This window comes from Phyllobates terribilis, unplaced genomic scaffold (genome assembly GCF_046119375.1).
Source record: "Phyllobates terribilis strain yellow unplaced genomic scaffold, ASM4611937v1 Scaffold_7__3_contigs__length_470593459, whole genome shotgun sequence".
NCBI lineage: Eukaryota > Metazoa > Chordata > Amphibia > Anura > Dendrobatidae > Phyllobates > Phyllobates terribilis.
Window position 1 is genome coordinate 142,041,146 of NW_027362767.1, and position 24,480 is coordinate 142,065,625.

The window sequence follows — 24,480 nt, forward strand, 5'->3', positions numbered from 1 at the left end:
CTACCAGACCTAGTGGATCATATACCAGTCAGTTCCACCAATTGCACTCCGGCATATCTCATGCGGGCAAGGCCAGGAAAGCTGCCCATGGATTTGGAGCTTGGTGTTGTTGAACCTGAAGGTGATATGACCACTGAGGACTGGAACACCACCAGGCAAGAGCAGTACAGAAGGGTACAAGCTTGTGTCAAGGACAGTCTTACTCGGGTGAGAGAAAAACAGGAAATTCACTACAACAAAAACGCACCAGCAGAACCTTTTACACCAGGTGAAACAGGAAAAGACGTAACCACAAACTTGATGACCAGTGGGAAAAAGAACCCTACACTGTGTTACCGTCAAGATTAGACAACAAAAAGACATGCATAATTAGTCGTGAAGGAGGAAGAACATCTGCTACAGTGTCCAGGGACCATCTAAAATTGTGTCCACATCTACTACGAACTCAGGAAGAATTGTCTCTCACAACCCAGGAAGAACCTAAAGAAGCGGTGATACACACTGACCTAGGAGACTTCCCAGCGGATTGGCCTCAGATAGGAGGTGCAGTAATCATTCCAGTACTCCAATTCTATGAACAGCCAGAAAACCCTCCACAGCAAGTTGTACCTGTAAGTGCTGCAGAAGAGCCAGCTCAAGAAGTATCCCCGGATGAAGGATCCCCGGCAGAAGCAGAGCAAGAGGGCCCAGCCAATGGTAGACTTGCCAGTCCAAGAAAGAGGTTAAGGCAGTTTTACAATGTGGTTACATGTAGAACTGGTAGAGTAACTGAGGATACAGATACTGACACTCCACCAACCACAGCACTACGCAGATCAGTACGCAGCACAAGAGGTAAACCTCTTGCTAGGTACACTGAGTAAATAGCAAAATTTCAGAGAGTGTAGATAGTTACCCCTGGGATATTGAGTATTGAATTGTAATGTACTGCATAATCGTGTATTTTCCATGCATATGTACATTATTTTGAGTTTTGCTTATTTTTGAACAGTTTAAGTGATATGGACACTTTGCCTATTTACTTCTTTATTTATCAAAGGACTGCGTGGCTGAGGACTGTGTGCAGCCAAAAATTTTTATTGTATATAATTGCCCTCCCTGGAGTGCCCTTTAGGTGACCTCAGAAGGAAAACCTGTCTGGAGTGGCACGTGTGGAGGTCCGATTCGGGATCTTCATGCCCTGCAGCCACCCCAGGGCCTACGTAGAGGGTTTAGGACAGGTCCCTCAAAACTACCAAAGTACTCTACCTTGTGAGATGGACATCCTTGTTGGGAACCTCACCACCAGAGACTTGGATTCTGAGGACACTCTGCTTTGTTATTGTTATGTAGCGTTTAAGATTCGTGCCTCCCATAAAGGGAAGAATGTTTTAGTATTGCTTATATTCCTATTGTTACTGTTTTTATAAAATGTACTTCAGCCCGGGAGTGCTGAGTTTAACTAGGGGGGGATGTGAAGCCCAGCTGTGCTTGGTATCACAGATCCTAGAAGGGTGTATTGATGGATTCCTCCACAAGAGGCCCCCATAACCATTCACACATCTCCACCTCAGACCACCAGAGGGAGCCCGTTAGGGAGATATATAAGGGAAGGTGGAGACAGGCAGCAGTTAGTCTAAGTGAGAGTCTGGTTTAACAGTGAGTCCAGTACAGCCTGAGAGGAGTTACCTCAGAGGACAATAGCCTGTTCCAGCTCCTGCAATTGCTATCATGCTGTGGAGCTTATCCAGATCAAGACTCGGTGTAGCTCAGAGAGGTGAGCTTTAGGTGTGCCGGCGCCATAATATCAGTGAAGTGCGGCACGCTGCCGTTTGTGTGAGTAGCCTATTGAGGGTCCGAGTAGGCCGAAGGCAAAAGGAGTAGAGAGTTAGTTCATAGGGGGGGCATAGGAGCTTATCTAGCTCACCCCGAAGAAGAAGTAGTTACCGGACACCGGGTTCGAAGCTTGCCGGGATCTCCACGACCCAGTAAGATAAACCGGAATCCCTGGAGAACTACAGGTCCCAGGATCGCTAAAGTGCTGATACGTAACAGAGCCAGGAGGCCCCGTAGGTCGGGAGCGTGCACTCCAAGAGAAGGCCCTACCACAAGGTCAGCCAGCGCAGGACAGAGACAAAGTTAGGCCTAGCTCCAGGCAGGTCAGAAACTTATTACGCAGCAGCAAGAACCAGGAGGCCCAAAACCCGCTCATTGGGGAGGATCCGGACATACACCCTTCACCCTACAGTGCTCCGGGGAGTGCCTGAATTTCCATCAGTAAAAGGTACTGAAGTGACTTTTGTGTCCGTCCCTGTTCTTGCTCCGACTCGGCTGAGTCTCCTTGTCCTGCATCCCCATTCTAATACTGCCCTGAGGCCCAGCTCCACCTGTGGGGAGCTATACCATCAAGCTGCCTTATCACCGGCCTCAGTGGACTGTGCAGCGCTGGTGATCCTCACCAGAAGCCACAGGTGGCGTCACGAACTCTTTTATAAACTTGACATCTATCAACGCCTTTTTAAAGAGTGACCCCAGAGTACGGGCCATGGAGCCGACCACCGCGACCTCCTTAAGGCTAAAGGCCCGGGTAACCGAGTCATCCCCCATCCCCTGGGCTAGTCAATACTATACATTTTTGGTGTGTTTTTTTTATATATTTTTTTACTGTGTTCACCTTACGGAATAAATTATGTGACAGTTTTGTAGTTTGGCACAAAAATAGAGGTGGCTCGAAGCACTTCAACATTGGACAATGACAAAGGGCACATAAGCACAAAAGGACGCACAGTCAAAGAAGTTCCAGGGAGTCCACTTGGAAAAAATGCTATAGAAGAAAGAGACAGCGTCCAATTTAGATGAAAAAAACTTCAAGGTTCCATTTATTCTGCCATAGAAGATGCTTAGTTTTGACCAGTCTACACGCTTGAAAAAGACCTATGGTTGGTCGAAACATTGCATCTATGGCAGAATAAATAGAACCTTGAAGTTTTTTTTCACTTAAATTGGACTCTGTCTCTTTCTTCTATACTTTTATAGTTTGGTTCATTCCAGACATTACAATACCAGAAGAAAATGCGGAAAAGCTGTATTTTTAGTTTTGAAACTGCTTTTTGTGATTTGTGTGCACTTTTTTTTGTGTTTTTTTTTTTACACATTTTTCATCAGATGACCCCAAGTTACAATGGCAACTATCAGCACCTCTGATTACAATTACAGGGATCTGACTGTGTAAAACAAGGACTCATCTCCCTCTTTTAACCATTTAGATGCTGCTGTCACGATTGACAGCAACATCTAATTGGTTAATCAGCCCAATCGATTACAAAACTGATCAAGACCAATGCTGCAGGGTGTCAGCTGTCATATACAGCCGACACCCGCAGCATTTTTGCTCACTGGGGAGTGCCATAGTCCAATGTTCCCCTTTGCAAATTTTGGACCTGGGCCCCCAACCGCATGTTGGACAGATGTATGGGCTCTTGAAGCATTCTAGATCTTATAAAGCATATGTGTTTCCCCCATGTAACAATGGCCCCCATTCTGTAATAATTTCCTCTATTATCGGCCCCTTACTTTAACAATGTCCCTCATCATGGGCCCTTTCCAATACTAATATTCCCGATCTTTGGCTCCTTCCAGTAATAATGTCACCCATCCTGATTTCCCTTCCTGATGTAATGTCCTCCTATCTGTTGTCCTGGACCCCTTCTTGGTATGTTCCCCATCCTGTAATAATGTCCCCCATCATGTACCCCTTCCAGTAATAATGTTCTCTATCCTGGACCCCTTTCAGTAATAATATCCCCCATTTTGTGCCCCTTTCAGTAATAATGTCCCCTATCCTGGACTCCTTCCTGGAATAATGTCCCTCATTCTGGGCCTATTCCTTGTATAATGTCCTCCATTCTGGTCCCCTTTGTGGTATATTCTCACCCATCCTGGGCCTCTCCCTGGAATAATGACCCCCATCTTGGTCCTCTTCTTGCTTTATTGCTTCCCATCTTGGGCCATTTCCTGAAATAATGTCCTCCATTCTGGGCCCTTCCAGTAATAGTGCCCCACATGCTGAGCCCCTTCCTGGCATAATGTTTCGTATAATGACCCCTATTTTGGGCCCTTTCTTGGTATATTGTCACAAAATTCTGGGTCCCTTCCTGTAATTAGGTTTCCTGCTCTTCTCCAACAAATTTAAAAAAACACAAAATGATTTTTCTTACTTTCCCCTGCTCCCATGATGTGCGAAGGTTTCAAGAAAAATGCACACCAGGACACGGCCGGCCCCCTTTTGTTAGAAGGAGGTAACACAGGTGCAGAATGCTAATGAACAATCACCCTCACCCACTCTCACTGGAGGGGCGATTTCCCAGCACTAAAACTGCACACAGATGAAACTTGCAGTAGGGTGCACCCTATCCGTGCATCGCAGAGTTGCGAAGCCCCAATTCACAAGGTCACCATTACTGGGCCTGGCCGTGCCCTGGCAGATAAAAAAAAGTGCAAAAAATATCATATGAGGTATTAGTTAATATTTTGGCCAAAATACGTAAGCTCGCAACCCATCATCAAGGGTCCTCACGGTTTTACGAGTCCCTACTCTAACATTAAAAACAGACAGCATAGCCAGAACAATAAGCAGAATTTTTTTTAAAAATAGCAAAAGGCAATGAGTTGGGGCTTCCCAACTCTGCGATGCACGGATAGGGTGCAGGGCATCCCGCCTAGTCGAATAGTAGGGGCGTGTAATAGGATGCTGGCTAGGCACGGTGCCACGAGTGTGTGAATTGCACCCTACTGCAAGTTTCATCTGTGTGCAGTTTTAGTGCTGGGCAATCGCCCCTCCAGTGAGAGTGGGTGAGGGCGATTGTTAGCATTAGCATTCTGCACCTGTGTTACCTCCTTCTAACAAAAGGGGGCCGGCCGTGTCCTGGTGTGCATTTTTCTTGAAACCTTGGCTGGTGAGTACCATTGCCTTTTGCTATTTTTAAAAAAAATTCTGCTTATTGTTCTGGCTATGCTGTCTGTTTTTTCCCATGATGTGCCGCGTCCTCTTCTCTAGCCAGCACAGAGGCCGGCCGCTGACTTCACTGTGCCAGCCATGGGCGGTACATAACATTACTGCCATGCACTGTCCGTGACTAGCACGCTGGCTGCTGGCCTCTGATTGCCTGGCTGTGTGTATTACAGTGCAGGGAGCCGCAAGGTCTCTGCACCTCAATATGTTTCAGCTGAATGTGCATCCGTGGATACTCATCCAGCTTAAATAAGAGCTTATGTCAGTGGACTCCCTTCCTGCATTGGCCTTGTCTTGGTCGCATGTTCCCTGTCCATAATCGTTACGCTCTTGGATAGATCTAAAACCTTTATGTCTCTACATGTAATTATAGACAGTGGACACATCATACAGCTGCTGCCAGTCCTGATATCCACCACACACAAGAAGCGGCTTCTAGTGATGACAATTATGAATTTTACTAACAGCCGAGGACATTTTCTCTTCACATTCACAATCTACAGGTTTTATATTAACGCTCTGTGGATGCATCACTAACATTTATTTTATTTATTTAACTCACGTATACAGCCCCATTAGTTCCACTGTGATTTACAGACATCATCTCATCTTCTTATTCTTACAGTGTGGCTGAGAATGGTTTATCAGACACTTCCTGCAGTCATTTCCCAACTATAGCGAGGAATAACAGATCCCTTAAGATACTTTACCTTGCTTGTGACAGTCTATATGGACCACACTTCAATGAGTTGATGGAGGCTCTGTCCAGTCCGGACTGCAGGATAGAGGAATTACGGTAAGTATAAGAGACGTGTACAGGACGGAGACGTGCGAGTATAAGAGACGTGTACAGGACGGAGACGTGCGAGTATAAGAGACGTGTACAGGATGGAGACGTGCGAGTATAAGAGACGTGTACAGGATGGAGACGTGTGAGTATAAGAGACGTGTACAGGACGGAGACGTGCGAGTATAAGAGACGTGTACAGGATGGAGACGTGCGAGTATAAGAGACGTGTACAGGATGGAGACGTGCGAGTATAAGAGACGTGTACAGGACGGAGACGTGCGAGTATAAGAGACGTGTACAGGATGGAGACGTGCGGGAATAAGAGACGTGTACAGGACGGAGACGTGCGGGAATAAGAGACGTGTACAGGACGGAGACGTGCGAGTATAAGAGACGTGTACAGGACGGAGACGTGCGAGTATAAGAGACGTGTACAGGATGGAGACGTGCGAGTATAAGAGACGTGTACAGGATGGAGACGTGCGAGTATAAGAGACGTGTACAGGACGGAGACGTGCGAGTATAAGAGACGTGTACAGGACGGAGACGTGCGAGTATAAGAGACGTGTACAGGACGGAGACGTGCGAGTATAAGAGACGTGTACAGGACGGAGACGTGCGAGTATAAGAGACGTGTACAGGACGGAGACGTGCGAGTATAAGAGACGTGTACAGGATGGAGACGTGCGAGTATAAGAGACGTGTACAGGATGGAGACGTGCGAGTATAAGAGACGTGTACAGGACGGAGACGTGCGAGTATAAGAGACGTGTACAGGACGGAGACGTGCGAGTATAAGAGACGTGTACAGGACGGAGACGTGCGAGTATAAGAGACGTGTACAGGATGGAGACGTGCGAGTATAAGAGACGTGTACAGGATGGAGACGTGCGAGTATAAGAGACGTGTACAGGACGGAGACGTGCGAGTATAAGAGACGTGTACAGGACGGAGACGTGCGAGTATAAGAGACGTGTACAGGACGGAGACGTGCGAGTATAAGAGACGTGTACAGGACGGAGACGTGCGAGTATAAGAGACGTGTACAGGACGGAGACGTGCGGGAATAAGAGACGTGTACAGGACGGAGACGTGCGAGTATAAGAGACGTGTACAGGATGGAGACGTGCGAGTATAATAGACGTGTACAGGATGGAGACGGGTATAAGAGACGTGTACAGGATAGAGACGTGCGAGTATAAGAGACGAGTACAGGATGGAGACGTGCGAGTATAAGAGACGTGTACAGGATGGAGACGTGCGAGTATAAGAGACGTGTACAGGACGGAGACGTGCGAGTATAAGAGACGTGTACAGGACGGAGACGTGCGGGAATAAGAGACGTGTACAGGACGGAGACGTGCGAGTATAAGAGACGTGTACAGGATGGAGACGTGCGAGTATAATAGACGTGTACAGGATGGAGACGGGTATAAGAGACGTGTACAGGACAGAGACGTGCGAGTATAAGAGACGAGTACAGGATGGAGACGTGCGAGTATAAGAGACGTGTACAGGATGGAGACGTGCGAGTATAAGAGACGTGTACAGGATGGAGACGTGCGAGTAAAATAGACGTGTACAGGATGGAGACGGGTATAAGAGACGTGTACAGGACAGAGACGTGCGAGTATAAGAGACGTGTACAGGACGGAGACGTGCGAGTATAAGAGACGTGTACAGGATGGAGACGTGTGAGTATAAGAGACATGTACAGGATGGAGACGTGCGAGTATAAGAGACGTGTACAGGACGGAGACGTGCGAGTATAAGAGACGTGTACAGGACGGAGACGTGCGAGTATAAGAGACGTGTACAGGACGTAGACGTGCGAGTATAAGAGACGTGTACAGGATGGAGACGTGCGAGTATAAGAGACGTGTACAGGATGGAGACGTGCGAGTATAAGAGACGTGTACAGGATGGAGACATGCGAGTATAAGAGACGTGTACAGGACGGAGACGTGCGAGTATAAGAGACGTGTACAGGACGGAGACGTGCGAGTATAAGAGACATGTACAGGATGGAGACGTGCGAGTATAAGAGACGTGTACAGGATGGAGACGTGCGAGTATAAGAGACATGTACAGGACGGAGACGTGCGAGTATAAGAGACGTGTACAGGACGGAGACGTGCGAGTATAAGAGACGTGTACAGGACGGAGACGTGCGAGTATAAGAGACGTGTACAGGACGGAGACGTGCGAGTATAAGAGACGTGTACAGGATGGAGACGGGTATAAGAGACGTGTACAGGACAGAGACGTGCGAGTATAAGAGACGAGTACAGGATGGAGACGTGCGAGTATAAGAGACGTGTACAGGATGGAGACGTGCGAGTATAAGAGACGTGTACAGGATGGAGACGTGCGAGTATAATAGACGTGTACAGGATGGAGACGGGTATTAGAGACGTGTACAGGACAGAGACGTGCGAGTATAAGAGACGTGTACAGGACGGAGACGTGCGAGTATAAGAGACGTGTACAGGATGGAGACGTGTGAGTATAAGAGACATGTACAGGATGGAGACGTGCGAGTGTAAGAGACGTGTACAGGACGGAGACTTGCGAGTATAAGAGACGTGTACAGGACGGAGACGTGCGAGTATAAGAGACGTGTACAGGACGTAGACGTGCGAGTATAAGAGACGTGTACAGGACGGAGACGTGCGAGTATAAGAGACGTGTACAGGATGGAGACGTGCGAGTATAAGAGATGTGTACAGGACGGAGACGTGAGAGTATAAGAGACGTGTACAGGACGGATACATGCGAGTATAAGAGACATGTACAGGACGGAGACGTGCGAGTATAAGAGACGTGTACAGGACGGAGACGTGCGAGTATAAGAGATGTGTACAGGACGGAGACGTGAGAGTATAAGAGACGTGTACAGGACGGATACATGCGAGAATAAGAGACGTGTACAGGACGGAGACGTGCGAGTATAAGAGACGTGTACAGGACGGAGACGTGCGAGTATAAGAGACGTGTACAGGACGGAGACGTGCGAGTATAAGAGACGTGTACAGGATGGAGACGTGCGAGTATAAGAGATGTGTACAGGACGGAGACGTGAGAGTATAAGAGACGTGTACAGGACGGATACATGCGAGTATAAGAGACATGTACAGGACGGAGACGTGCGAGTATAAGAGACGTGTACAGGACGGAGACGTGCGAGTATAAGAGACGTGTACAGGACGGAGACGTGCGAGTATAAGAGACGTGTACAGGATGGAGACGTGCGAGTATAAGAGACGTGTACAGGACGGAGACGTGCGAGTATAAGAGACGTGTACAGGACGGAGACGTGCGGGAATAAGAGACGTGTACAGGACGGAGACGTGCGGGAATAAGAGACATGTACAGGATGGAGACGTGCGAGTATAAGAGACGTGTACAGGACGGAGACGTGCGAGCATAAGAGACATGTACAGGACGGATACATGCGAGTATAAGAGACGTGTACAGGACGGATACATGCGAGTATAAGAGACGTGTACAGGACGGAGACGTGCGAGTATAAGAGACATGTACAGGATGGAGACGTGCGAGTATAAGAGATGTGTACAGGACGGAGACGTGAGAGTATAAGAGACGTGTACAGGACGGATACATGCGAGTATAAGAGACATGTACAGGACGGAGACGTGCGAGTATAAGAGACGTGTACAGGACGGAGACGTGAGAGTATAAGAGACGTGTACAGGACGGATACATGCGAGTATAAGAGACATGTACAGGACGGAGACGTGAGAGTATAAGAGACGTGTACAGGACGGATACATGCGAGTATAAGAGACATGTATGAGAAGAGACGTGCGAGTATAAGAGACGTGTACAGGACGGAGACGTGCGAGCATAAGAGACGTGTACAGGACGGATACATGCGAGTATAAGAGACGTGTACAGGACGGAGACGTGCGAGTATAAGAGACGTGTACAGGACGGAGACGTGCGAGTATAAGAGACGTGTACAGGACGGATACATGCGAGTATAAGAGACGTGTACAGGATGGAGACGTGCGAGTATAAGAGACGTGTATAGGATGGAGACGTGCGAGTATAAGAGACGTGTACAGGAGGGAGACGTGCGAGTATAAGAGACGTGTACAGGATGGAGACGTGCGAGTATAAGAGACATGTACAGGAGGGAGACGTGCGAGTATAAGAGACGTGTACAGGACGGAGACGTGCGAGTATAAGAGACGTGTACAGGACGGAGACGTGTGAGTATAAGAGACATGTACAGGAGGGAGACGTGCGAGTATAAGAGATGTGTACAGGATGGAGAGGTGCGAGTATAAGAGACGTGTACAGGATGGATAAGTGCGAGTATAAGAGACGTGTACAGGACGGAGACGTGCGAGTATAAGAGACGTGTACAGGATGGAGACGTGCGGGTATAAGAGACGTGTACAGGACGGAGACGTGCGAGTATAAGAGACGTGTACAGGACGGAGACGTGCGAGTATAAGAGACGTGTACAGGACGGAGACGTGCGAGTATAAGAGACGTGTACAGGACGGAGACGTGCGAGTATAAGAGACGTGTACAGGATGGAGAGGTGCGAGTATAAGAGACGTGTACAGGCTGGATAAGTGCGAGTATAAGAGACGTGTACAGGACGGAGACGTGCGAGTATAAGAGACGTGTACAGGATGGAGACGTGCGGGTATAAGAGACGTGTACAGGACGGAGACGTGCGAGTATAAGAGACGTGTACAGGACGGAGACGTGCGAGTATAAGAGATATGTATGAGAAGAGACGTGCGAGTATAAGAGATGTGTACAGGACGGAGACGTGCGAGCATAAGAGACGTGTACAGAACAGAGACGTGTGAGTATAAGAGACGTGTACAGGATGGAGACGTTCGAGTATAAGAGACGTGTACAGGACGGAGACGTGCGAGTACAAGAGACGTGTACAGGATGGAGACGTGCGAGTATAAGAGACGTGTACAGGACAGAGACATGCGAGTATAAGAGACGTGTACAGGATGGAGTCGTGCGAATATAAGAGATGTGTACAGGACAGAGATGTGCGAATATAAGAGACGTGTACAGGATGGAGACATGCGAGTATAAGAGACGTGTACAGGACGGAGACGTGTGAGTATAAGAGACGTGTACAGGATGGAGACGTGCGAGTATAAGAGACGTGTACAGGATGGAGACGTGCGAGTATAAGAGACGTGTACAGGACGGAGACGTGCGAGTATAAGAGACGTGTACAGGATGGAGACGTGCGAGTATAAGAGACGTGTACAGGACGGAGACGTGCGAGTATAAGAGACGTGTACAGGATGGAGACGTGCGAGTATAAGAGACGTGTACAGGATGGAGACGTGTGAGTATAAGAGACGTGTACAGGATGGAGACGTGCGAGTATAAGAGACGTGTACAGGACGGAGACGTGCGAGTATAAGAGACGTGTACAGGATGGAGACGTGCGAGTATAAGGGACATGTACAGGACGGAGACGTGCGGGTATAAGAGACATGTACAGGACGGAGACGTGCGAGTATAAGAGACGTGTACAGGATGGAGACGTGTGAGTATAAGAGACGTGTACAGGATGGAGACATGCGAGTATAAGAGACATGTACAGGACGGAGACGTGCAAGTATAAGAGACGTGTACAGGACGGAGACGTGCGAGTATAAGAGACGTGTACAGGACGGAGACGTGCGAGTATAAGAGACGTGTACAGGATGGAGACGTGCGAGTATAAGGGACATGTACAGGACGAAGACGTGCGAGTATAAGAGACATGTACAGGACGGAGACGTGCGAGTATAAGAGACGTGTACAGGATGGAGACGTGCGAGTATAAGAGACGTGTACAGGATGGAGACGTGCGAGTATAAGAGACGTGTACAGGACAGAGACATGCAAGTATAAGAGACGTGTACAGGATGGAGTCGTGCGAATATAAGAGACGTGTACAGGATGGAGACGTGCGAGTATAAGAGACGTGTACAGGACGGAGACGTGCGAGTATAAGAGACGTGTACAGGACGGAGACGTGCGAGTATAAGAGATGTGTACAGGACGGAGACGTGCGAGTATAAGAGACGTGTACAGGATGGAGACATGCGAGTATAAGAGACGTGTACAGGACGGAGACGTCTGAGTATAAGAGACGTGTACAGGACGGAGACGTGCGAGTATAAGAGACGTGTACAGGATGGAGACGTGCGAGTATAAGAGACGTGTACAGGATGGAGACGTGCGAGTATAAGAGACGTGTACAGGATGGAGACGTGTGAGTATAAGAGACGTGTACAGGATGGAGACGTGCGAGTATAAGAGACGTGTACAGGACGGAGACGTGCGAGTATAAGAGACGTGTACAGGATGGAGACGTGCGAGTATAAGGGACATGTACAGGACGGAGACGTGCGGGTATAAGAGACATGTACAGGACGGAGACGTGCGAGTATAAGAGACGTGTACAGGATGGAGACGTGTGAGTATAAGAGACGTGTACAGGATGGAGACATGCGAGTATAAGAGACATGTACAGGACGGAGACGTGCGAGTATAAGAGACGTGTACAGGACGGAGACGTGCGAGTATAAGAGACGTGTACAGGACGGAGACGTGCGAGTATAAGAGACGTGTACAGGACGAAGACGTGCGAGTATAAGAGACATGTACAGGACGGAGACGTGCGAGTATAAGAGACGTGTACAGGATGGAGACGTGCGAGTATAAGAGACGTGTACAGGATGGAGACGTGCGAGTATAAGAGACGTGTACAGGACAGAGACATGCAAGTATAAGAGACGTGTACAGGATGGAGTCGTGCGAATATAAGAGACGTGTACAGGATGGAGACATGCGAGTATAAGAGACGTGTACAGGATGGAGACGTGTGAGTATAAGAGACGTGTACAGGATGAAGACGTGCGAGTATAAGAGACGTGTACAGGACGGAGACGTGCGAGTATAAGAGACGTGTACAGGATGGAGACGTGCGAGTATAAGGGACATGTACAGGACGAAGACGTGCGAGTATAAGAGACATGTACAGGACGGAGACGTGCGAGTATAAGAGACGTGTACAGGATGGAGACGTGCGAGTATAAGAGACGTGTACAGGACGGAGACGTGCGAGTATAAGAGACGTGTACAGGACGGAGACGTGCGAGTATAAGAGACGTGTACAGGACGGAGACGTGCGAGTATAAGAGACGTGTACAGGACGGAGACGTGCGAGTATAAGAGACGTGTACAGGACGGAGACGTGCGAGTATAAGAGATGTGTACAGGACGGAGACGTGCGAGTATAAGAGACGTGTACAGGATGGAGACATGCGAGTATAAGAGACGTGTACAGGACGGAGACGTCTGAGTATAAGAGATGTGTACAGGACGGAGACGTGCGAGTATAAGAGACGTGTACAGGACGGAGACGTGCGAGTATAAGAGACGTGTACAGGATGGAGACGTGCGAGTATAAGAGACGTGTACAGGATGGAGTCGTGCGAGTATAAGGGACATGTACAGGACGGAGACGTGCGCGTATAAGAGACGTGTACAGGACGGAGACGTGCGGGTATAAGAGACGTGTACAGGATGGAGACTTGTGGGGACAAGTTATAATTGAATTAATCATATTTTCTGCTCCGCACTGTTGTTATGACTATGAGATAATCTTCTGACTGCTCCTTGTTATGTGACGTCTCTACTAATGTCTTGACTGTCTCGTCTCCTCGCATCAGTTCTCTGACATGTAAAGGAGATGTAAGAAAAGTTGTTTCCATCTATTATTACTATTGCGCTATTATGGAACGATTATTATCTTACAGGCTGAATACAGAGCTATTTTAATAGCCACATATCATATTAGCAATAAACTTTTCCATTTAGCCTTAGTTCCCCTCAAGATTCAAAGTAAGGTGTTAAAGGATGTATTACCAAAAAATTACCTATTGTTTCAATGAGATTTTGTGATATATTTATTTTTTACAATTTCTTGGAAAATATTTTTTAATATCACAATCTTTATTGATAAAAAGAAGTCTTACAATTCTTAATCAACTATGGGCCACAACGCATAATCGAATGCTTCTCTTTTTGTCCTCCATGTTTTATTTGCCTCACTGCTTTTTTAAGAAGATTTAAATAAACATAAACTTACATATACTTTATTGATCTCTAGGGAAATTGTAGTATCATTTGATAATTTCCTGCATCATTAATTTTATTCCATTTTGGACGCTGATGTCACTTCCCTTCCTTTTGTATTGGCTCCTGGCCATGCGGTCCTTGTTCCCAGAGTGAGCTGACTGCATTTTTCATACATTTGTTGCTGTTATATGCTATTGCTATTACATGTGGATTTCCTGAAATAACAGAAAGTATTCAGTTGAATTTTTCACAGATAGCACTCGTACCTATAATAGTGAATGGGACTGTTCACATTTTGGTGATTTTTGGCGGACCGAGCAGTCTGGGCAAAATAGTGGCGACTTGTCCAATATTGATCCAAGGTCCGGATCAAAATGGACCATGCAAGTTTATAGGTCTGTGAAAAGATCGGACCGCACTTTTTTTTTTCAACAAAAATTGATGACATTCGGACCACACTCTGATCAAACTATAATCCCAAAAAATCGGGCCATTTTTCTCACTTATACTATATACAATACAATTTTTGTTTTACTTATTGAAGCGGCTTCAATGAACATTGACTATACTTATTGCATCATCTCTATGAATTTATCGGTTGCTATTGTTTTTACTGTTGTGTTATTGTGTTAAAATGAAAAATAAAGCCTTAAGAAAAGGTCTCAAAACAGTTCAGCAATAATCACCGGGAAGTTAATGAAAACATAAAGCATCTAAGGGCGGTGAATCATATTAATGTAGGCCAATCAGTGTGCGAAATTAAATTGACTTTGTGCCAAGTTCCTCTTTTTTCCCTTAGTTTGATTATCATAACATTCAATTTTTCAAAATCTCCCAAATTCTTCAAAATACGAATCTTTAAATGTTTATATCGTTCCTTATAAAGTGTAAACTCCAAACCAGTAGCATATTGCACAGAGGCAATGCTGATTTTTCTTTATGCTATTCCTCAATAGATTACCAAACTGGTTCAGAATTGTTTTGGCCGAGCACACAGAGCTTTCCATATCACCAACAAAAACAAATGTGGCGCCCCTGAGGGTTCAGTCGCCACAGGGGTACTGCACCTCAGTAGAGGTGTGGTGTCTCCTCTTCCAGGTAAGGATGGAGCATCTCTCAGGACACCACTTCACCACTCAACACTACACCACTCCTGTCCTGAAGGGGGCCTAAATGCACCAGGGTGCTGTCCCGGGCCGGAATAGAGGAGATGGGGGGAACCAAAGTTAGGGGGAACCATGTAGTGGGTGAGGGTGGAGGACACACTTTTATGCAACACTTACTAAATCATATTTAATCTACGGCCATTTTAAGTTCAAGGTCTTTTGATTGTGATCTTCGCCTGTGATTGTGGTCCTCTGCTAGCGTCTGCATCCGGCCTATATACACGGTCCTCGTACTCTGGCCTTGAGACGAGGAGCGGGTCAGAGTTAACCACTGTCTCTACCCGGTCAAGGTCCCTACCTAAGAAGGCCTGGAGGGGAGCAGAGGAGACAAGCTCCACAGGCAAAAGGATCCCAGGGGGATACGGACGGAGCGGCCTACGCCACCTGTATTCTTTATTCCGGCCTAGTCAGAGGGATTCCTGCTGCAAGAGGGGTGACCGGCCCCCGATATCTGACTTTGTCACTTCACGTCTCAGTCAGAAAAGCCCAGAGGCTTAGTGGATCCCAGGAGGGATATGGACGGAGCGGCATACGCCACCTGTATCTCTCTACCTGAGTTTATCCAGTGGGACCCGGCCTTACACCTTGTTCTAACCACACAAACAGTCAGGAGAAGACTTAGTGGGAGAACTCACCAAGGAGAGGAACACACACCAGAGGGGTCTCGACAGGTGCTCCTGATCTACCTGGGAAGTGCTGGACCCCCTTCCTGGTGGCCGCAGCACGCCGTGAGGAGCAGAGGGAAGCTTTGCGGCTATAATTCATCTGAATGTGAGTAAAAAAAACCTGGATGACTTCACACCCCGCTTCAGCCTGTTATTTCCTGCGCGGCACTGCACCCACCACTATTCCTCGCACTGCCCTGAGGCCTGCTCCGCCTGTGGGGAGCCGTCCCATCTTAGCTGCCCGTAACACCGGCCTCAGTGGACTGAAGCAGCGCTGGTGCCCATCACCGGAAACCGCAGGTGGCGTAGTCGAAAAATACCACTCATACTTGAAAGCCCATTATTTTTATGTGATAGCCCTGGGCACGAAATGGGTCCAGGCCACGACTGCATTCCCCCATACACCGACCCGGGTCCGAGTAACCCCGCAGCTCAGGGAGGGCGTCGCACAAACACATCGCTTGCATTTACTTTTCACTGTGATCTTTACATTAAAAATCCTAATTTCCCTACACCTGCAGACCATCTCAGTCAGAGGTTCTGCTAACAAGGAAAAAAGGAAAAGTGACAGCAGACAACTCTGTCTCCTTCCTCTTTTGAGCCGGTGACATCGGCAGCAAACATACACTGTTGTTACACACTCTAGCACTTTCTCGACCAGCTTATAAGCCCATAGGGTTTCATTGATCCATATGCACATCTATTTTAAAACCTATGGCAGAGCCAGGTAGGCGTTAAATCCCAGCACTGCAGGTCTTGGCTAAATTTGACTAAGAACCAGAGCCTGTGTCAGTCTGCTGAATGAAGCAGAATCGAGTGTGCTGAAGCTGGTGAGTGACCAGCCAAAATGTGAGCTGTAGCTGCGAGAGAGAGACATGCTGGGATCTCTCTCTTAATGGAGACTGCAATGGGGTCTGCTAGGAAAGCAACAACCTACAAACCGTATCTGGGTCTCTGGTCCTTGATACTGAGAGCATGACCTATGCTCACCTGTTTTGGGGATCAAACCTGGCCATTAAATTTTATGGACATCTGTCTGTATAAAGCAAATAAAATTCTGAAAATTGTCTTTGTACTTCATGGTTCCATCCAATCAATGCTTTATCACCATCGCGTTCAGAACCAGTTGGGGTGTTGACAATCGGCTTTCTGATGTTAATCCAGTGCAGTTTTACCCGAAATAAAGGCTGCTTGGTCATTGCTTATCAATTTCCTAAAACTCTAGAGCGTCGATTTGCCAAATTTTGCAAGGAATCAGACAAACTAAAGGTGATCGAATCTTTTTAAAATCAAATTTTCCAGCTTTGGAAAAAGTTTTCAATAAATTTGATTTGTGGCTAATTGCTGGTACTTCAATTACCGAAAAGACCACTCTGAGGTCTCCAAGGACTGTATCCAACCTCTTTTGTGCAAAGACAGCCTTAGTAGTAAAGAGTGACCTCCACATTGTATGGATGGCAGCCATTTTTCACTACCGTTTTCTCATATAATATATACTGTAGTTTATTTGCATTTTCTCTCCATTTAGCCCTTTCTTGCAATGGCCAATGTTCTTTTGTTTGCTTTTTTGTTTTTTTTCTCTTTTTCCAAGAGGCATATCTTTTTTACCTTTCCGTCCACATAGCCATAAGTTTTGTACTTTTGAATGACTTCATCCCTTTTACCACACAATGTACTGGAAAATAGAGAAAAAAAATACAAGTGAGGTGAAATTGCATAAAAAACACAATTCCGACATTGTTTTTTTGGGTCTTGTTTTATGGTGTTCATTATACAGTACAAATGACCTAGCATCATGATTCTCCAGGTCAGTAAAATTACTGCTAAACCAAGCACATCTGGTTTTTATATTATTATTATTTTCACGGCAAAAAAAAAGGAATGCATTTGTGGTACAATTTTCCAAGACTTGTGGCGGTTTCATTTTTGGTTTATAGAGCTGTGTGAGGGCTGGCTTTTTGCGGGGTAAGAGGACGTTTCTATTGATACCATTTTATGATAGATATTGCATTTTAAATGCTTTTTAATTAATTTATATATTTATTTTACTCGATTTATATAGTGCTATTAATTCCATAGCACTTTAAAGACTTTTATGGCTGTGGTGATACTACATGTATTATTTTATTTTTTAAATACTTTTATTATTAATAAAGGAAAAGTAATTTGATTCAAAATTTTTCTATATACTGTATCTTTTTTTTATTTTCTCTATTTTTATTAGTCCCCTTAGGGGACTTGAACCTTTGATTATCTAAACGCTCGTACTATACGCAGCGATACTACAGCATTGCTCTATATAGTAAAAATCACAGTCGTCTTTGAAATCCAGCCACAAGCAGGGTTTAAACAGCACACCATGATGGCAGAGATGGGGGTCTTCAGCCGATCACCAGTTGTCATAGTAATCGGTGCTCCACGATCATGTCGCAGGAGGGCCAATGGGCGCATGGAACAGCGATGACACACTGTAAATGCTGCTGACATAGATTGACAGGTTTAACAGGTTAACAGCCATTGGTAGAGCCCTTCTCCACCTGCAGCTGTTAAAGCAAACCCTGACTGTGTGTCACAGATTTTATAAGCTGAGTATGGAATGGGCTCAGCCTCTGAGTAGTTTCCATATGCCCCTGCTCCTGACTTAAATATTTGGTGAATGTTGGGGGGGAGTTAATATTGATAAGTGGCGACATCCTCTTACTAAACAGATTCACCCAAAAAATTTTCTCATACGAGCGCTCTCCATGTTTTCACAGATAACGCTCGAACAGTGCCTATAATGGTGAATGGGGCCTGTGACGACACAGCATTTTATCTTAATTATCCAGATGTCTAAATTCAGTAGGCCAGGAGAAATAAACTATTATGTTTATGCTGACTTTTGAATTTATGTGTTTTTCTTTGGTTGGTCAAGAAGGACAGACTATTATTTGTATAAGCCTGGGTGTTGACACTTGAGTTGATATTTACTGCAACTTATTGTCTGTTATCTCTGGAGGACAACGACTCAGGGTCATGGAGCAATGATGTTTGCTAATATGCTAATTACATATTGAACCAGGCCAGCTAGTTTGTTCATCTGCAGAGCAATAGAATGCAAATTATGCAAATTGATTAAATGCTCAAACAATGAGACATGAGCCCCTACCACCTTTCCCCCTGCCCTGTGAATTATGAGAAACACCTTTACAAAATCACAGCCAAGAGTGACTCTTCAGATGCAGAGTAACTCTTCAGAACAGCAGCTAGGACACATGGCTCCATACAGAGGGACACAGATTTGGATTCTACAGGGTGCCAACCTAAGAGACCACGGCTCTGGCTAGAGAGATACAGATCTGCTCCATTGACTATCACAGAACCCACGGAAACATTTGGGGAAAACCAGGTTGGGACAATCAGGTCATCTGATCTCATGGAGATGTTTGGCAGGTTGGGACCCACCGGTCACATAGAACCCATGGATACACTCAGAGAAAGTCAGGTTGAGACCCACCGGTCACCTGATTCCATGGATATGTTCGGAGAAGACAGGTTGGGACCCCCAGGTGTCCTGGACATGTACCTCAATGGACTGTCCACTTCCTAAGCTTGCGCTACCTCCTCTCTGTGGGTGTCCACCCAAAGCAGAGTGCCACTGGTTGAGGTAGTTGGCCCTGGAAGTCCCAAAGTCGCAGCTGTTCTATCCCAGGCGGGCGGAGCGGAAGGATGAGACTGTGTAATTTTGCACCATCTTGGGTATTTGCTGGGACTGTTCTATATGTTTATTGTTTGTTTAGCGGTTCAATAAAGTATTGCCACACTGTTTATCCCTCACCCTGTGTTTTCTGAGCAGTTTATGTGTAGCGCCCCGAGGACTTGGTCGCTACAGAGGTATTGCACCTCATCCAGAGGTGTGATATCCCACTCCCGGGTAAGGATGGAGTATGGATCAAGGCTCAGTAGGCTGCATACAGCACACACACCCCATTTCCGAGGGACAGCTCCCACTAGAAAGAAGTGCAGGCACGACCGACTATGTCCCTGGCTGGAGTGGGGAGGGGGGTGGAATACCCAGTGCTGTAGGGGCAGATAGGGGTTGGTTCCTGAGCATAGGTAGGAGCCCATTGGTTGCTAGTCACCTGGGCTCATGGTCAGAGGGAGGTATAAAAGGTGGGCACCATCTTAGAACAGAGTTCAGTTCAGTGGAGTTCAGTTCGTTCAGTCTGTGAGGAGAAGTGGAGAAGACAGGGAGCAGAGGCTCTGTAGGAGCACTGCTCAAAGGCGGGCCTGAGAAGAGGCCGGGGCCAGAAAGAGAGAGAGAGGAGAAGGAACAGTGGAAAGGAAAAGGGAACAAGACCAGAACAGAAGTAACAAGTGAAACAGAAAGGCTCAGGAACGAGAAGGAAGAGAGAACCCTAAGGACCCAGGAGACTGCGGGTGACGGGTTGGCAGAACAGGGTACCGGATCCCAAATTGGTGGAAGCAAATCATCTTCAGCCAAGAACCGGAGGTCGTGACCAGCCCTTGGTGCGACCCCTCACTACACCTTGCTAGGAAGGCATACCATATAGGGTCAGGGACGTGGGCACGTAGCCCTCCCAAGAGAAGGCCCGTGGGAGCTGGACATAAGCTTGGTCACTGGTGGGGCACGAGCCGGAGGAAGGACGGAAAGGAGCTTTGAGACATACTCCAGAAAGACCTGGGAGTTGACCGAGTCCCCTGCCTGGTGGACGCAGCACGGCTTGGGTGGTCACTGCTTCGCGAGAGTGGCCTGGAGAATACAAACTGTGAGTAAAAGACATTGGATTGCAACACGTTGTCTGTGACTTCTTGCTCCTCCGGAACTGTTGGTATTGGGACTATCTGCACTATCACCCCCACCATCCACGACACTGCCCTGGGGCTGTACTCTTCCCATGGGGAGTCACACTACCTAAGCTGCATACACCATCTGCTCCAGCGGTCTGCCTTGCAGCGCCGGTCCGCACTGACCGCATTCCACGGGTGGCGTAGTCGGACATTAAACCACAAAAACCCCACAAAATACCGCCATTGGCCTGACCACCCTGAGCCACGGGACCGGGTCACCGCCACATGGAGACTACAACCCCCAGCATCCTACGAAAAGCCCGGTTCCGGGTGCCCCGTGGCCCAGGGGGCGAGTCAGATTCCCACGGGAGACCCCCATGTCTCCATTGGGCAATTCATGTGTTCGATATTTTTCCTTGGACCAAGCAGTCTTCTTAAATTAACAGAGATATGTTTGATATTGATCCCAGAGTTGAATCAAAATTGGCAATAAAAGTCTATTGGTCAGAGAAAATATTGGACATCACTCGAATGACATCTGAATGAGGTCTGATATTCATGGACTGTCAGAAAGGAGAGAAGATGGAGAAACATTTTTCTTTTCTCCATTTGCAAAAAAAACTAATGACACTCGGACCTCACTCTGATCAAAGTCTGATACAAAAAAAATCAGTTCCATTTTTCTTGAATGGGGAAAATACTGATGTCTGAATGAGGTCTAATTCTACTATTAATATTTAGTGATCTGATCTTCCATGGCCCTTCTATCCTGGCTATTCACATTAGATGGTCGCCCGCTAAACCCACCAATAATGAAGGGTCTGGCTAACAGTCAAAACTAAGTGCAAAACAATGCCCATATATTATCTTTAAGAGTACATTATGTATGGCAACGAACAATATTTTTATAATGTGATTGTTTGCACTCAACACTCAGTTCATTTTGCTTACAAATAGAAGATAATATATATCAGTATAATACAAAAAACAGCGCTTAAGCTATAAAAATAGTACACAAGGGGTGCATAGAGGTACCTTGGGATAAGGTACAGAATTGTTGCAACCCTAACAAAAATACATAGAAATTTCAAATTAATTGAAAAACGTCTTGCACGATGTACTTTCTCACCTTTAATAACTGCTTTACAATTTTGGCACGGTTAAGAAGGAAATGTTTCACTCTTCCTTGTTTGTAAAAACATTTGTTTAGACCCTTTATTTTTCTGTATGTCAGCTTTTATCCGTTGATTAGCTGATAAATGCCTCTTATAGAAAATGAATTTAGGTGGATCCCGAAGCTTCATATCGTATTTAAGATCTCTTTTTAATAACGGTCAGTATTTCGTATCATTTTATATGCTTTGTAGACATATAGAACTGTGCTAAAGTTTTAGGCAGGTGTGGAAAATGCTGCAGAGGAAGGAGGCTTTCAAAACAGAAGTCTTCTTAGTTTATTTTATCAACTATCAAAATTTAAATTGAATTAATAAAAGAGAAATATAGCATAATGCTAGAAGATGAAACTTCTACCAGATTGCTAGAGTGGATTAGTATTCTGTGTAAAGTAAAACACCCAGTGAATATCGGACAACATTACGATACAAAAGGATCTGCACAAGTCTCATGCACAGAAGATTTGGGGTCAGTTTTCCAAGATGTTAGGAACAACCTACTGTCAAGATCCTTCAAAATCTGTTTGCAAAAGTACATAGAAATAATTTTTTTTAAAGGAAAGAGGTGGTAACTAATGATGAGCGATCGAGCTTGCCACTGCTTCATAGTCAATCGAGCATCGTGGTGCTCGGGCACACTCATTACTTGATCAAGTGTCACCAGTGCTCTAGTGCCATGCTCGAGTCCCTGTCCCGCATGTTTGGTACCTGTTGGACAGCCAATGAACATACAAGGATTGCCCGCTATACACGGTAATGCCTTAGCCTTGTTGGATACTGACATTTACTGTGATTGGCCGGCCGCATCGCATCATGGAATCTTACATAAGAACCAGTGACGCGATGCTTGGCATACTTTGTTGAGGAAGCAGTACAGGATGAGTTATTGTAGGAGGAAGAGTGTAGTTTAGAGCAGGGATATAGTCAGGGTTTAATAGTATTGTCGCAGAGTGCATCTTCTTACAGTCACCACTGTACTTACGAGAGCTTCAATCAGCAAGATATCTTGAGTAAACAGTATTTACTTCATACTGGTTAAACATGAGATACAATTCAGTGTCACACAGTCCGTGTGCTGCTGACATAACACATTCAGGAAAGAGAAAGAAAAAACACAGGAAGTAAGAACAACCAACAATTGAGAGCTTTCCTCCCACATTTACAGCAAGCATATAACTTTACACACTATCGCCATCAGCTGTCTGGTTAGTATAAAGTCCTCCTTTCACTTATAATAAGTTCTAATCTGTTGCATATGCCAACACCCTTTCTCAACAGTAAGGACTTATTCAATCAAACCCAACTTTTTTATTAGTCTCTGGTGTTTATCAGCATTCAACGCCTTCGTGAAGATGTCTGCTGTCATTTCTTCAGTAGGACAATACTCTAACTTCAAGACTCCTTGTTCCTGATGATCTCTCAAGAAATGATATTTCACATCAATATGCTTGGTTCTTGGATTGACTCTTTCCATCTGAGCAAGAACAAGACAGCCTTGATTGTCCTCTTTCAGTTTTGTTGGTTCCAACTGTGGTTGTCCTAATTCTGTCAACAATTGTCTTAACCACAGTACTTCTTGACTCGCATGTGCTGCGGCAACATATTCTGCTTCTGTTGAAGACAGTGTCACAATTGACTGTTTCTTACTTGTCCAACTTACTGGTCCACCTGAGAGAAAAAAATATGTCCACTGGTAGATCTTCTGTCAGTTGGATCTCCAGCCTAATCTGCATCAACATATCCTGTTAAAATGCAATTATCACTTGTGGGTAATTTCATCTTAACATTGCTAGTTCCTTTCAAATAACGCATTACTCTCTTCACGGCATTCCAATCAGCTTTATTTGGTTTTGATACCTTTCTACTCAGGATTGCTACTGCTGCTGCGATGTCTGGTCTTGTAACGGTCGCTAGATACAGTAGTTTTCCTATTGCTGTTCTGTATTCTTCATTATTTGGTAGAATATTTTTTTCACTGTTCATCTCTTTGAGATAATTAGTTTCCATTGGAGACTTTACTGTGTTTGCATCCTTTAATCCAAATTTTTCTGTTATGTCTTGAATCATGTGATTTTGATTCAGTAGGAAACTTCCGTCTTCTTCTCTTTCTACCTGTATTCCTAGGTACTGTTTTACATTTCCCAAGTCTTTGATTTCGAAATGTTGCTTCAGGATTTTTAGAATGTTTTCTTTATCCCTTTCTTGTTTAAAACAAATCAAAATGTCGTCTACATATATCAGTACATAAATCCATCTATTAATCAGCCTTTTTGTGTACAAGCATGGATCAGCTTTGCTTCTTTGAAATTTTTCATTTGTAAGTACTTCCTTGATTTTGTCATTCCATGCTTTAGCTGCTTGTTTTAAACCATATATGCTTTTCTGTAGTTTGCAAACTTTGTTTGGATTTCTTTCATCTTTGAATCCTGGAGGTTGTTCCATGTAAATGTCTTCTGTTAAATCTCCATTCAGAAAAGCTGTCTTTACATCCAGATGTCTCAGTTCCATCTGTTTCATTGCTGCAACTGTAAGTAAAGTTCTTATTGTAGTGTGTTTGACAACTGGAGCAAATGTCTCATCATAGTCTTCTCCATATTTTTGAGAATTCCCTTTAGCTACGAGTCTTGCTCGGTATCTTTCAGCTGTGCCATCTGTTTGGTATTTTACTTTAAAAATCCATTTACATCCTATGGCTTTTCTTCCTTCTGGCAAATCTGTTAGTGTCCATGTATTGGAATCATGCATGGATTTAATTTCTGTT

At 45.6% G+C, this 24,480-nt stretch overlaps 1 protein-coding gene across 2 annotated transcripts in view; it reads left to right on the top strand.

Moving 5' to 3' along the window:
• Nucleotides 1-24,480, top strand: part of LOC141153992 (NACHT, LRR and PYD domains-containing protein 12-like) — a 450,515-nt gene that overhangs the window by 371,946 nt on the left and 54,089 nt on the right. For both annotated transcript variants that reach the window (XM_073639348.1, XM_073639349.1), the window contains one exon: nt 5,616-5,786. In XM_073639348.1, coding sequence (XP_073495449.1) covers nt 5,616-5,786 — 171 coding nt within the window. The remainder of the gene's footprint in view (nt 1-5,615; nt 5,787-24,480) is intronic.